At 42.4% G+C, this 15797-nt stretch overlaps 1 protein-coding gene across 1 annotated transcript in view; it reads left to right on the top strand.

Moving 5' to 3' along the window:
* Nucleotides 1-15797, top strand: part of KCNU1 (potassium calcium-activated channel subfamily U member 1) — a 77290-nt gene that overhangs the window by 2766 nt on the left and 58727 nt on the right. The window contains 10 exon segments of the mRNA XM_074939899.1: nt 2083-2173; nt 3761-3872; nt 5361-5436; nt 5804-5879; nt 6872-7042; nt 8710-8801; nt 10531-10641; nt 12311-12416; nt 12860-12942; nt 14962-15031. Of these exon segments, the coding sequence (XP_074796000.1) occupies nt 2083-2173; nt 3761-3872; nt 5361-5436; nt 5804-5879; nt 6872-7042; nt 8710-8801; nt 10531-10641; nt 12311-12416; nt 12860-12942; nt 14962-15031 (988 nt within the window).

The following is a 15797-nucleotide window of genomic DNA, read 5'->3' as shown; positions in this document are numbered from 1 at the left end:
TGCAGTATAAATACACTCACTGAATTATATAATATAACCAGGAAAGGAAAACATCCCATGAACATTCTTCCGCTCAAATTTCCTTAAACTGAATTCTTTTTTCCTTTCCCCTGGTGGAGCTACATTTTTTTATTTTCCAAACGATCTTAGGGGCAGATCTCCATGTGCTCAACACCCACTACTGGGGCCAGATTTTTAAAAGAGCTCAGCACTCAGTAGCTCACATTCTGACACTTACGGCCAGATTTTCAACAGAGCTCAGGACCCAATATCCTGAGCTCTTTTGAAAATCTGGCCTCTTATTTTGGTGCCCAAATGGGAGTTGAAGTCTTTTTTGAAAATCTGGCCTTTGTAAACAATTTTACAGAAATAAAATGTGTAACTAGACTGAGTAGGAAACATATTGTGGCCTCCAGCAATCTTCACCCAAATACATATATCTCACAGGAAGAGCTCAGGGGTAAAAAATATATTAGTATGTAAAGCCTTGTGATCAATTTAATATGCCACAGCGGTGTTTATTTTCTCAACACTTTATTTAGACTGTTGCGCAACGCTCAGAAAATAAAATGGAATGTTAAAACAAAATAAATAAAATATAAAAGTTTTGGAACAAACTGAAGCGTGTTCAAATAGCAAGGGTAAACCTCAGAAGCAGAATTATACATCAAGTACAATCCAATATTGTGTTTAATCCCAAGACATCATAAACCTGCCAAACTGTTAGGAGTAGCTACAGAGGGAAAAGAGTTTCTTTACAAGACACATACAAGTACCTACTCTTATTTATATCCTAGTCTCTCCATGAGTAGGATGACATGCTAGAAAGTAAACTAAGTTTTTACACTGATTAACCTATAAGGCCAGGTTAGCTGACCAGATCTCTCCAGCTAAGAATGCCCCCATGTAAGAGTCTTCAACTGGTGCACAGCAAGCTCCTAAGGCAGCCCTCACAGCCAGCTCTGGCATAGACGGCATGCCAGAGATAGCAGGTGTGAGAATCTAGTGCTTACTCAGGGTGAAATCCTGGGTCCAATGAAGTCAATGACAGCTTTGCCATTGACTTCAGCGGGGCTATGATTTCACGCTAGGAGCATGTCTATACTGCATGTGAAGGTGTGATTGTATCATGCATAGGCATACCCCTGGCTAGCTTTAAGCTAGTTAGGGTGGGTAACAACTGGCAGTTCAGGCTTCAGCCCAGGCTAGCTGCCTAAATTTAAGTCTGTCGAGGAGCCAGGGTATGTATGCTAGCAAGCCCGCACTGAAGCCTGTGCTTCCATGTCTTCACAACTCCTCTTATCTGCACTAGCTAGATTAAAGCTAGCACATATATGCCTACTCATGACACAATCACACCTTTGCTTGCAGTGTAGACATACCCTACAGATAAGTGTCTAATAAAATGCTATATAAATACATGTCCAATAAATTTGCCTGATTCAAAAAACAATTTAATCTAACTCACTAATCTTAAGGCAAACCTGATATTAGTTTACACATCCTAATTCACTGAGAAAGCAGAGATTTAAATTATTTGGTGTGTTCTTAACCTATGGTTTGGGAAAATTCCACAATCAAAATAAAAGCCAGATCAATGTCCATTGCAAGTTTCTGTATTGGCTATAATGGCTGTTGGATCAGGACCTAAATGTGTAAATGGAACAATGACATCATAGAGGTACGTACGCATTTCAGCTTTGTTTGTGTTAGACTCTGCCAGTGCCTCTCTTATATGGTGGCACTACAGAACAGAGGAGTACGGATTAGAATAGGGGACTCGGAATCTTGGGTCCCATTCCCAGCTCTGCCACTGATTTCATGTGTGAACTTGGGCAAATCACTTAATCCTCCTGTGTCTCATTTTGGGTCTGATCCAAAGCCCACTGAGGTGAATGGAAAGACTCCCATTGACTTTAATATGCTTTGGATCAGGCTGTGAATCATCAAAAATATGGAGGAATAATCCCTAATTCATAGGCATTTTGCAAGAGTTTAATAAATTAGTTAGTCAAGCGTTTGGAGATTCTTGCATGAAAAGGGCAATGTCAATGCAAATGATGATGACTTTTCCTCCTGTAGCCCCATAGAGCACTACCAGTCCTTCGCAGACACCACCCTTGCTGTAGATATGAGCTTCAATGCATTCTTCCTCTTCTATTTCGGATTACGGGTAAGGGCACTTTACAATCAATCTGAGTTAAAATAATACATACTTGGAAATAATTTAACAGCATGAAGGAACATGATAGGAATATTTCTTCTCTCACCACAATATGAAGCAGGAATTAACTCAACTGAAATCAATGGGATTACACTAGTATGGAACTGGCATGAGATCAGAATCATGTCTCCAATTCCAATATGTAAGAGAGACTGGACATTTCTGATAGCAAGAGGGAATACATCCTAATACCAGGGCATCATTACAAAGGGCTAGGTTTTGATATCCTTCATCACATTGTATATGACATTACTCCACACTAACCCCAATAGTGAAGTAAGGTGTTATTTGCCATGAGCAAGGTTATCAGAATCTCTCCCCAGTGTTAACAACTATGGTGGAATGATGCTCTAACTATTATGTTACTGTACTGGGTCTCAGGATCTGGGTTCAATTCCCAACTTTGCCGGAGACTCCCTCAGTGAGCTTAGGCAAGTCATTTCACTTCTCTGTAGACGAGGCTAAAAATACTTCCCTACCTCCATGGGTGTTGCAAACCAAGCGTCATTAGAGTTTGTGAGGCTTGGATACCATGGTGTTGGGAAGGGGCCATATCAGTGCTAAGATAGATGTATCCCCTTTATGAACCATGTTGCTGCCAATTAGGAACATAGGATTTGCCATACTGGTTCCGACCATTGAAGGCAGTGAGCAAAACCTGATGTCTCAGATAAAAGTGAATAATTTCTTAATGAACAGTCAGTCTGGTACATTAAGGGAAACTTCCTTCCTACCCTGACAGCAATGTCTGTGCTCTGAAGCATGAGATCTGACTGCCTTAGCTTAGCTTTTGTAGCTCTGGTACAAGTGTTACCAAGGCTCATAAGCATTTTCTGTTTTTTAATCTGTCTTTTTCCTCAGCCTGATAAATTGTTAAGCCCTTTTGCAGCTCCCACTGTGAACAATGTGTTCCTCACCCCTAATCCTCAAATCATCTAGTCAATTAGCTAGATTTCACCTCCATTCTCCCTTGCATGGAGTGGATCATAGTGTGCATTTTTTAAGATACCATTGGCTGCACTGAGGTGAAATGCCCTTTTGTCTTAGTTTTTGGCATTAGAACTCTGGCAAAGTCTTTAGAAAATAGGCTTTTCCTTATGACAGATTTGGGTAATGATGGCTGTGGGTTTTGCCAACCATTGAATTTTCTAGTTCAGTGTCATCGGCACTTAGATACCATGAGGAAAAAAAGATGGGTAACTAGTTGTCAGTGGAGATAGAGAGTTCATCACAATGACTGTGAGATGGTGGATCAAAGCCTCCTGTTGTAACTCCATTCTCCACTGAAATCAGTGCAGTTCAGCTACACTAGGGAGTAATTTTCCCCAAGCTACCCTATTTTAAAACAAACTGGGAAACGTTCATTGGGTGCCCACAGGCTGAAGAGAGAAAGAGAGAGAGAGAGAGAGCGGAGCTAGCTGCATTCGGCAAAAGAAGCCTCCTCCTGGGCTTACTAACCAGTCTCTTTCTCTCTGCTCTGATGTGCTTCAATCTCACACTGTCCTCATGCTCTTTGACTTTGCCTGTTTTCTGTAGTTCATGGTAGCAAACAACAAGCTGAGTTTCTGGCTGGAGCTCAACTCCATTGTGGATTTTTTCACCATCCCTCCAGTTTGTGTTTCCTACTATTTAAAGAGGAACTGTCTTGGTAAGTAGGACTTGGAGATTTAGTTTCCCATCATTGTTTTTTCACATCTTGTTCTCAGGATTATTTTACTTCACAGAGGTGAAGGTATCTCCTTATCTTGAGTTTCCTGCACTATGGAAACTGCTCTTGTGTGAGTGGGGGCAGAATTAGGCCTTAAGGGTAACTGCAACCCCACCGCCTCCGTGAAGAGAATTGGCAGAAGCCTATGCACCACTTAAGTTCTGCTTCAGCCATGTTTATCTGTCTGTCTAGCTTTTAATACCATGCCCATCCCGCATCTGAGCCTTTGGATGTGGTGCTCCTCCCATGAGGCATTCAAATGGGAGAGTACAGTGCTTCCACTATGGACTGACTTCCATACCCATTCTGTGGTGAAAACCTCAAAGCCTGGGCCTCATTTACATCTCACTTAGGCCCTCATAATACATAAGAATATAAGAACAGCCATACTGGGTCAGTCCAATGGTCCAACTAACCCAATAACCTGCTGTCTGACGGTGGCCAATGCCAGGTGTGTCAGAGGGAATGAACAGACCAGGGTAATTTATCGAGTGATAAACCCTCTGCCAACCAGTCCTCCCTTTGTAGGGTTGCCAACCCTCCCGGATTGTCCTGGAATCTCAAGGAATTAAAGATAAATCTTTAATTAAAGATTATGTCATGTGATGAAACCTCCAGGAATACATCCTACCACCTACTTTTGAGATTGAAGGTTTATAGACACCCAGAGCATAGGGTTGCATCCCTAAAAACCTTGACTAATAGCCATTGATGGACCTATCCTCCATGAACATACCTAGTTCTTTTTTGAACCAGGATAAACTTTTGGCCTTCACAACATCCCCTGGCAATGAGTTCCACAGGTTGACTGTGTGTTGTATGAAGAAGTACTTTAATTTTGTTTGTTTTAAACCTGCTGCCTATTAATTTCATTAGGTGACCCTTAGTTTTTGTGTTAGGTAAAGGGGTAAATAACACTTCCTTAGTCACTTTTTTTCACACCATTCATGATTTTATAGGTCCTCTGTCCTATCCCCCCTCCACTGTTTCTTTTCCAAGCTGAACAGTCCCAGTCTTTTTAACCTCTCCTCATACGGAAGCTGTTCCATGCCCTTAAACATTTTTGTTGCCCTTCTCTGGACATTTTCCATTTCTAATGTATATTTTTTGAGATGGGGCAACTGGAACTTCACGCAGTATTCAAGATGTGGATGTACCATGGATTTATAGATACAGATATGGGAACTTCAGGCCTTATATTTTTGTATAATACAAGCCCTATCTTGAGGGCTTAAGTTGAACTCAAGAGGTGCATGGTCCTGGAGCCAAGTTTGATATGACATTGGCTACAGATAAAAACAGAAGTTTGCATATGTGTTTGCACGTGCGCGCACACACACACATGGTGCGCACGCACGCACACAGAGATGTGGTCTTGTTGCTAGACATTGCTTTTCTCTGTCTTCTTCCTTTGCTGTTTTCCTGCAGGTTTGCGGTTCTTGCGAGCACTCAGATTGTTAGAACTTCCCAAAATATTGCAGTTTCTCAGGATCACTAGGACGAGGTAAATCAAAGTCTGGTCAAGTGATGTCTGCCATTTATCATTATCTCCTGGCTCCTGTATTTTGGCTGGTTTAGGAAATGGAGAAAGTAAGTGTAATACACTGCTGGAAAATTCTGATCCAGTTTTTCATGTGGATCTGTATATTGCATCCGGCCTCTGACCCTGAATCTGAACTGTGCAAATTATTCCATATCCAACTTGTGGCTCCGGCTGATCTATTAAGAAGGAAAATCAAAAATAATATGCCCAGTTGGAGGTCTCTTGCAAGAGGCTGGGTGCAGTAGGCAGATGGAGTCATGCAGGTGGTTGAAATATTAACATAACTTATGCAATGTCTTTAATGAGCTTTTCCCCCTCCTGTCCTCAGTAATTCAATCAAGCTGTCCAGATTGTTAGCTGCAGTTCTCAGCACCTGGCTCACAGCTGCAGGATTTATTCACTTGGTATGTACAGTTAGTTCCACATCCTTCCTGGATAACCATAAAACAGTGCTAAGGCATATTCTCTGTGTATATTTTGCTGGGGAAATGTAGACTTTTACTGGGGAGAGATGGGACAGGAGTAGCTATTGGTATGAAAGACCACTGTAAGGGTATGTCTATACTACAGAGATTGTACCAGCATAGCTACAAAGCCATATCTATGCCAGCATAACCCCACAGGGTAGACAGCCTACATCAGTGGAAGGGTAGAAACACCGCCTCCCCAAATGATGGTAGCAACATTCATGGAATATAGAACAAACAGGGAAGCAGTTTCTTCTTCGCTGCACAGTGACAAGCTGTGCCTTGGCAGGGGACAAGGGTGAGGTAGATTCAGAAATTAGTCTCCCAAAGGAGTAGGAGACCTTTAGACATCAGCACAAATCCCTAATGCAGATGTGTTGTACCTGAGCAAAGCAGAATTTATACCAACACAACTTGCTTGGGTGTGTTACCAGATTAATCTGCACTGGGGCAAGCCCCATTTTGCACTGCTGTCGCATGTCTGCATCAGGGCGTTACAGGGGTTTAGCTATGTGGATGTAGCTACAACAGGGCAAATTTCATTTATGTTCTTTCTGGCAAAGAGGTTCCCCAACCCTAGCTCACGGAGCAGATGAAAGTGAGGGAGGTAAGCCCTATTATATATTTATATATTGGAACAGGGCAGCAGGCAACTCATCCAACTGGGATATCAATGGCAAAGGATTATTGTAACTCTTGCTAGGAAATAAGCAGCAGATCCTATAGCAACGAAAATGCTTGTTTCATTCATGGGAAAATAAAGAGAGAGAGACAGCAGCAAGATTTGCCACTCAACCAAATCTTTCCAAGAAGCATTGACTCTTTCAGATTGGGCTGAAATATATCCATGACACACTCATTAATTAGAGATGGACCTGAACTAAAATCTTGGATTCAAACCATTTCCTACCCTTTTATAATTCTGGCAGGTGGAGAATAGTGGAGATCCTTGGGTCCACCATCAAAATTCCCAGTCCCTGAGCTATTTTGACTGTTTATACTTGACAATGGTGACCATGTCCACAGTTGGCTTTGGAGATGTTGTAACTAAAACGTCCTTGGGTCGTATTTTCATGATTTTCTTCATCATCGGTGGTTTGGTAAGAAACCATTATCTCCTTTTCACAAGTGGCCAGTTCCCTGGAGTTTAACGCAATGACAAGATGTTAGTTAATTTGAATGCTGACACCAAAGCTCAGGGTCCAGCATTTCTACTGTGATAGATGTTGGCAGGGGACTAGCAGTAGATCAGGGAACTGCATTCACTTGCCTTTCTCACTGCACAAGAACCAGGGGACGTTCAATGAAATCCAAAGGTGGCAAATATAAAATGGCTAAAAATAAATATTTTTTTCTAACAATGAACAGTCAGTAGAAATTACTGCAACAAGGTATCATAGAGGTCATGATCTTAGGAGGATTCAAAACGGGATGGATACATATCTATTAACAAAGGATACCCCGGATTTTAATAGGAAAAAAATTGCAAGTGTTTAACATATTAATCCTCATGCTTCAGGGCACAAGCTTGGACTAATCAGAGTTAGGAAAATATCTTATCTATTTATACGTCACTCATCACTATTGTATCTGATCACCTCATAATCATTAATGAATTGAATCCTACAACAGACCTATGAGGTAAGGGACTATTATCCCCGTTTTAAAAATGAAGAATTGAGGCATAATGGTAGGTTAAGTGATTTGCTCAAGGTCACATAGGGATGTTATGGGTGAAGTGGGACTAGAACACAGGTCATCTGAATCCCAGTTATATACCTTATCCTCTAGATCATCCTTCCACCAGTATAGTAGGCATCTGGAGGGTGTATGTCTGTGTGGGGTGCATAGTGGGGGCGTGTGGAAGCTGCCCCCTCTCATAACTGCCTACTGCAGGGTTTCTTGTACTTCTCTTTGTAGCAGCTAGTCATGGCCATTGCCAGAGCTAGGATACTGAGCTAAATGGACCCCTGAAACCAGCAAGGCAATTCCTGTATCCCACATGTAACCAGTGGGCATTCCCTCAGTCTTTATGATGACTATAGGAATATCAAGCCTTATTGGGAGCTTCTATAATGACTCACAACTTAGGGTCTGAAATTTAACATGGGTGGGTAAGATGGGGTGTTCACTCCACACAACACCTGAAGGAGTTAACATGGCTCAGAAGAGGGCTAATTAACTTAGTAGGCTGCACATAGGGGGAGACTTAGACTTCCCTGACAAGCACTAATTGAAGATGGAGCCCATCTGGGCAGCAGTCGGTGGGGGCTTGTATAAAACCAGGAAGACAGAGCAGAAGGGGGTTGCAGTGGGGAGGTGTACAGTCACTCTCTGGACCTAGTGAGAAGAGAAGGAGGAAACCCAGGGGGAGCAGAAGCCCTGGGATTCTGAGCCTGACAGAAAAGTTTACCCAGAGGGGTGGTGGAGAAGGAAGCTGCAAAGGGAGGGCCGGGTTTTCTAGCCACTGGGAAAGTGGCACAGTCTTGAATCGGAAGAGTGCCTGGAATGGCAGCTGGTCTGGTGAGACTTTTGTTACCCAAGAATGGGAAAACTGTACAGTGATCTGGCCAGAGGGCCAAACCATGAAGTGGAAGCACTGCAACTGCTAGAGGGTAAGAGGGGTCATGGCGTGAGTGACCAAAGGAAGTGGGTGTCAGACTGGACAGAGCTAATCCCCAGACTCAGCCGCAAGGGGACGCAACCAGTACTGCCCTTGGACAATGGGAAATGGCTCTAAACAGTATTGTATTTCTTGACACTTTAGGTCTTGTTTGCAAATTTTATCCCTGAAATTGTGGATATCGTTGGTGGCAATCGACAATACCAAGAATCGTATGAGGTAGTGAGAGGGAGAAAGTAAGTGTGATTGTTTATATTGTCTTTGCAAAACAAAGAGCATCTTACTAATTAGGTTACAGATTAGATCAGAGGAAATAAGGAGTGATATGAATCTTCCCAAAATAACTTGAGCCAAAGCCTGAAACTTTCTATCTTTCTACCCATCCATCTTGGCCCTCATCACCAAAGTATCTCAGTACACATCTAGTCAACACCAGCTCTCTTCAGGATGAGTTTTGTTTCTCAGGATATGTCTGTAGATACAGCGCTGCAGCGTGCAGTTGTACCGGTACAGCTTCACTGCTGCAGTGTGCGTGGTGAAGATGCTCTATGCTCTTGGGAGAGAGCTCGCCTGTTGGCATAAAAAACCCACCTCCACAAGCGGAAGAAGCTACGTTGGTGGGAGAAGCTCTCTTGCCAACATAGCACTGGGCCCACAAGTTCTTATGTCAGTGTAACTTGTGTCACTCGGGCGTGGTTTATTCACACCCCTGAGCACTGTAAGTTGTGCCAACAGAGGCTGTAGTGTAGAAATAGCCTAAGAGGAGAGGAAGTATAAATTGCAGATAGATGAGTCCTATCATTTCAATTCCCTTTCAAACAAAGCAGGAGTGTTCCAGTATATTCTTCAGTGCTTAGTCCATTCTATTTTTCAGTAAAACCGGTTGAAATTTTTCAAATTACAATGAAAAATGTTATTGGCATTTAAATTATCAACAAAAACAAGGGGAGGGGGGGACTGTCAGTAGGTCAACATTTTTCAGAGTTTGGATTTTTTTTATTTTTAATTAAAAAATAAAAAGGAAATATGTCCATTAATTTGCCTTGACCTGTTTGTCAACCAGCTCTATTTTTCACTGACTCAAGTGATGGAACTCCCACTGTTTCCTTGGGGGAATATCGCACTGTATTAAAGAAATCACTTGTAGCATTTTCTCCCTGATACTCATTCTGAATTGTTTTTGGCTTAATTTTATCCCATCACTCCTAGTTATACATTCATAGACTGAGAGATTTTAATGCTAAAAGGGACCAGTGTGATCATCTACGCCTACCTCCAGCATGGCATAGAATTTTACCCCATAATCTTGCATCAAGCACATAACTTATGGTTGAACTAGATCATCTCTTTCAGAAAGACATCTCTTCTTGATTTAAAGGTTTGAATTGATGAGAGTCCACCATATCCTTTGGTAAATTGTTGCAATGATTAATTACCCTCACTGTTAAAAATTTGAATCTTATTTCCATTTCAGAATTGTCAAGCTTCAACTTCCAGTTATTTGGATTTTGTTATGCCTTTGTCTACTTGACTAAAAAAACCCTTTACTACCTGATATCTTGTTCCTGTGTAGGCACCTATAGACTCTGATTAAGTCACCTCTTAAACTTCTCTTCAGTATCCCCCAAACTCCTCCTAAATGTTTTCCTAAACGTTTTTCCTTTGGTGTCTACACCATTTGAATACTTGTAAAGGGTTATATCTCCCCCTTGTTTACCAAATAACCCTTCTAACCTACAGGATCATGATATATGGAATCATAATCACAACTACAGATACGAACAAAAAGATTTCCATACAACTTGAGTTCCAACTTTGTTGTCATATTTACCCAGGACCACACTCTGTTTGGAACTCTGTTTAGCACACAGAGACATCTAGTGGCTAATTAATTGTTACATACAATGTCATGTTTATAATAAGCACTCTACAGGTTCTAAACATGACAGAGAGTTCTTTCTGTAGGTACATTGTTGTCTGTGGTGATATCACTCTGAAGAGTGTGACAGCTTTCTTAAGAAACTTCCTGGCCCAGGACACAGGAGATGTTTGCACAGAGATTGTCTTTCTGGGAGAGTAAGTATTCCCACTAAACATTTCAAAGTCACTTCCTAAGCACAGCTGTTTGGGGGAGCTAGAGGATACTTTTATTGCCTGGTGGCTTTGGGCAAGGGAAGTCACATTGTATAACTAATTAATAGGAAAAAGCAGAGAGTCATATGAGACCTTCCCACCTTGGGAAGCTTTATGATAAAATCTTCTCTGTGCTAAATGTTTAATGAGAATAAAAATGTTCTCCTTTTTGAGTGTATCTTGCATTTTGGACTCACTCTATATGAGACTCTATGACCCACCCAAGGATCTCTTGGAGCTATCTGGCAGAGGGTACGGGGTAAAATAAGGGTTACAGGGTCTGGTATCTACTTATTGTCAGAGAATATCATTTAATTTCTGTAGTGAAAGCTTATGTCACACTGCTCATCATAATCATAGATAAGTTTGTATGGAAAATATGTGAGGAGTTATGTATATACAATGAAATATGTTCTCTAGGTCTGTTAAGACAGGTCACCAAAAGGTGATCCATATACTCCTGTCTGTCGGGGGGAGGAGATATTTATCTCTCTCTGGCTGGCCACGTGCAAATTAAGTATTGCATGATTCACAATGGATTCCCATCTACAGTCTGAGCAAAATGAGTGGGAGTGGGGAGGTGATTTTGACTCTGGAGCACTGATGGGACTGGCGCTGGAGTAATGCGTGCAGTTCTGGCACCCACATTTTGCGGGGGATGTTGAAGAATCAAACAGGGTGTGGAAAAAACCCACAAAAATTATTAGAAGGCTGGAAAAAATGCCTTATAGTGAAAGACTTAAAGAGCTCAATCTGTTTAGTTTATCAAAAAGAAGATTGAGAGATGATTAGATTAGTGTACGTATATCTTCATGGGGAGCAAATACAGTGTACTAAAGGGGTCTTTAATCTAGTGGAGACAGGCATAATAAGAACCAGTGGCTGGAATTTAAAGCCAGACACATTCAAATTAGAAATGAGGCATAATTTTTTATAGTGAGGGTGATTAACCACTGGAACAAACTACTAAGGGAAGTGGTGGATTTTTCATCCCTTGTTTTCAAATCAAGACTGGATGCCTTTCTTGGCCTTAGCCAAACATAAATTATTGGCCTGAATACAGAGGTAATGGGGTGAAATTCTCTGGCTTGTGTTATACAGGATGATCTAGATGATCTAAACTTCCCTTCTGGTCTTAAAATCTATTATTCTACAAGGGAAGGTTGGGTCACGTCTCTTGTATTTGGAGTAATAGTCAATGACAGTGTGGAAATGAGTGAGGAAAATAACTGAGTTTTTAAGGGAAGGAAGTGACCTGAAGTCCACAGGGAGGAGAGAAACGGATCCATGGTTCCACCTGGATGCAGATTACAGGATCAGGGCCTTAGCAAGTCTTGCTTTCTGCTTCTCACGGAGTACCACCATGCTGCAAAGTGCGGCTGCACTCATTTTAGTGGAATAGTACTTCCTTAACTTCCATGACACTTAGGCTGTGTAAAACCTAAATTATGTGCCTTAGCTGGTCTGCTAGTGTCCCTTTTAATCAGATTTTTAAAACGGCACATAAACACACATTTTTTGGGGTGGGGGGCGGGAGGGCGGGGGAGTCAAGAACATTGTTATTAGGGGCTGATCAGCCTTTTCCTTCTGTTCTGAATTTTTTATCGTGTAGAACTCTTCCTAGTCTGGAGCTGGAAATTGTATTCAAATGCTATTCTGCCTATACCACTTTCTTCCATGGCTCTGCACTGAACTATAAAGATCTGAAGAGAGTTGTGGTAAGACCCCTTTTTTCCATCCACCATTGTCTTTTCAGGAGTCACAGTTTTGAAAATCCAGACTCCAGCCATGAGCTCCACCCACCAAATGGTGAGATTCTGCCACGACTAGCATTGATTAGAACCTTGCTTCAAGCACTCCCATGTATTTCAGTGAAACAGTTTGCAGAGTAAGGTGCAACTCAGTGTCAGCAAGGATGCAAGAATCTAATCCTAAATGTTTGAGTTTAATGGACTAAAACTTGGAAAGAAGGAAAATGAAAATAAATGACAAAACCGAATTGGGACCAATTGGCCTTAAAAGAAGCATATAAAATGGTTCTAAGAAATGTAGCATTTTTTGGAAAGTAGAGATTCTTGACAATAAGTCAGATAAGCACAGAGGATTATTGTACTCCATGTGGAATCAAACCCTGACTCTGCTTTTCTCTCCTGAGAAACAGATGGGATCTGCAGATGCTTGTCTGATCCTAGCAGATACTTGCTCTTCGGACCCTTATGTTGAAGACACTTCCAATATCATGAGGTAGGTTGAGATCCTCCAGCATTCTCTTTCTCTGTCTGGGTGATGTTAACACCTGCAAACACAATGAGCGGACACAGGCAGGAGCAGAATGTGTTTACACTGTCACAAGTTTCTCTGCAAGCAGAACCCTAACATCACCTTTTGTGTAAGAGAACCAAGAAGGTGGACAGCTCTCTAACCTCCCAAACCCCACAGTGGACGACGTTTTTGCACTCTCACCCTCATGAATACTGTTGCAGCTCTCAAGGGGAACGGTGCCTTTATCCTTAGGAAACAGTCATGCACTCTCAGGTGGACTACCTTGAGCAGTGATTGCATTAGCTCTCACACACTAAGCATGGTTAGGCTAAGTCAGTACTTGTATGTAAGACTCCTAGAGTGCATGTAGATGCTGTATTATCTGGTGCTGGTAGTTCAATCGGTGTGTTGCTCCTCTTCAGAATCATTACAGAAGTACTGTTCCGGCCCAAATTCCAAGCTAGATGATTGTTTACATTTTGTGTTTGTACAGTGCCTGGCACAGTGGGGTCCTGGTCCATGACTGGGGCTCCTAGGTGCAACTGCAATACAAATAAATCATAGAATACTTGCTGCCTCCTTGAATGCCCCTGCGGCTCTCAATGGATACAGATATGATCAGGGGTGCTGGAACTATGGGTGCTGGGGGTGTGGTAGCAGCCCCTGGCTTGAAGTGGTTCTCATCATATACAGGGTTTGCAGTTTTGTTCAATGGCTCTCAGCACCCCCTCTGGGTATGATTGTTCCAATGCCACTGGGTATGTTCTCCACTTCTTGTCTGATAACATTGTCAGGCACCCTTTCATTTCACACCAGAGGTGGCTGCATTTCAATAGGGAGTGAAGTGCCTTCCCTGCTATAGTTGGAATATCAATTTGTTACATTTGGAAAACATCATTTGTGGGAGAGGCACAATGGGAAAGTACTTTATAAATTATTGTTCTCCCTAAGCCCACCTTCTCTCCCAGCACCAGACAGAGGGGTGGGGAGGAAGCCTGGGGTTGGAAATATTTCTGCAGAAAAGGACCTAGGGGTTACAGTGGACGAGAAGCTGGATATGAGTCAACAGTGTGCCCTTGTTGCCAAGAAGGCCAAGGGCATTTTGGGATGTATACGTAGGGGCATTGCCAGCAGATCGAGGGACGTGATCGTTCCCCTCTATTCAACATTGGTGAGGCCTCATCTGGAGTACTGTGTCCAGTTTTGGGCCCCACATTACAAGAAGGATGTGGATAAATTGGAGAGAGTCCAGCGAAGGGCAACAAAAATGATTAGGGGTCTGGAACACATGACCTATGAGGAGAGGCCGAGGGAACTGGGATTGTTTAGTCTGCGGAAGAGAAGAATGAGGGGGGATTTGATAGCTGCTTTCAACTACCTGAGAGGTGGTTCCAAAGAGGATGGTTCTAGACTATTCTCAGTGGTAGAAGATGACAGGACAAGGAGTAATGGTCTCAAGTTGCAGTGGGGGAGGTTTAGGTTGGATATTAGGAAAAACTTTTTCACTAGGAGAGTGGTGAAACACTGGAATGCGTTACCTAGGGAGGTGGTGGAATCTCCTTTCTTTGAGGTTTTTAAGGTCAGGCTTGACAAATCCCTGGCTGGGATGATTTAGTTGGGGATTGGTCCTGCTTTGAGCAGGGGGTTGGACTAGATGACCTCCTGAGGTCCCTTCCAACCCTCATATTCTATGATTCTATGATTCCTTTGCAGAATTATAGAACTTTATTTTCAGATAACAATTTTGCACACACAAAAATCAGAAAGTGACGGTCATTTCGCTGGAGGGTCCCCCACAGTTGTCCCCACCCCACAACAATGGGATCCAGCTCTGGATTTCATAATGTCCAACTGCTTCCACTGCTGTGGTCAGCTGCTACATCCCGTATCCCTGGCAGGTCTCCATTCCCTTCTCACTGTGCTGTGCAGTAAAGGCTTTGAAACCTGAGGGCACTTCGCCCAATCAAGGCACACTAACCAACAGGTATATTTTTCATGCAGGGCGCTGTCTGTCAAGAATCACTATCCAAAGACGAGAGTCATTATACAGATAATCCAGTCTCATAAAAAGGTAGCCCAGTAGCTCTGTCAGTCTAATCTTATTCCTTTAGTGCTGATCATCATGGGTGAAAGACTGGCCCCACTAAAATCAATGGCTAAGTTCCTACTGAATTCTATAAGACCAGGATTTCACCCCATAGATCTTGCTCCTTCCATTACTACCACATCAAGTGTGTCTATTAATGGATATTAGGACAAACTTTTTCACTAGGAGGGTGGTGAAGCATTGGAATGGGTTACCTAGGGAGGTGGTGGAATCTCCTTTCTTTGAGGTTTTTAAGGTCAGGCTTGACAAATCCCTGGCTGGGATGATTTAGTTGGGGATTGGTCCTGCTTTGAGCAGGGGGTTGGACTAGATGACCTCCTGAGGTCCCTTCCAACCCTCATATTCTATGATGATTCTATGTTACTAAATGATAATAACTGAATCTTCTTCTCTCATGCACATTGTGTGCCATCACAGGGGCATTGTTCTATTTTGTTTTAAAAATATATGTTTAGAGTTTAACTCTGCATTGTGTGCTGTCCCCATCAGAAGCATTGCTCAGCTGGCAGAGATTTATTTTTGCTTTCCAGCAAAGCTTCAAGTATTGGTCATAGCAAGATATGGGTGATCAACTAGAGGGATAGTTAGTCTGATCCACTATGCCAAGGTGTGGGATCCCTACTGGGGTAGATTTCAGAACGGTAGGAGCTAGGCCAGGATTTTTTAAAAAAAGTGATTTTTGGTGCCTCAGTGTTTTGGTGGCCAATGTGAGACCTCTTAAAGCAGCCTG

This window comes from Natator depressus, chromosome 26 (genome assembly GCF_965152275.1).
Source record: "Natator depressus isolate rNatDep1 chromosome 26, rNatDep2.hap1, whole genome shotgun sequence".
In the NCBI taxonomy this organism is placed as follows: Eukaryota; Metazoa; Chordata; order Testudines; family Cheloniidae; genus Natator; species Natator depressus.
This window is presented reverse-complemented; position numbering and strand designations above follow the sequence as displayed.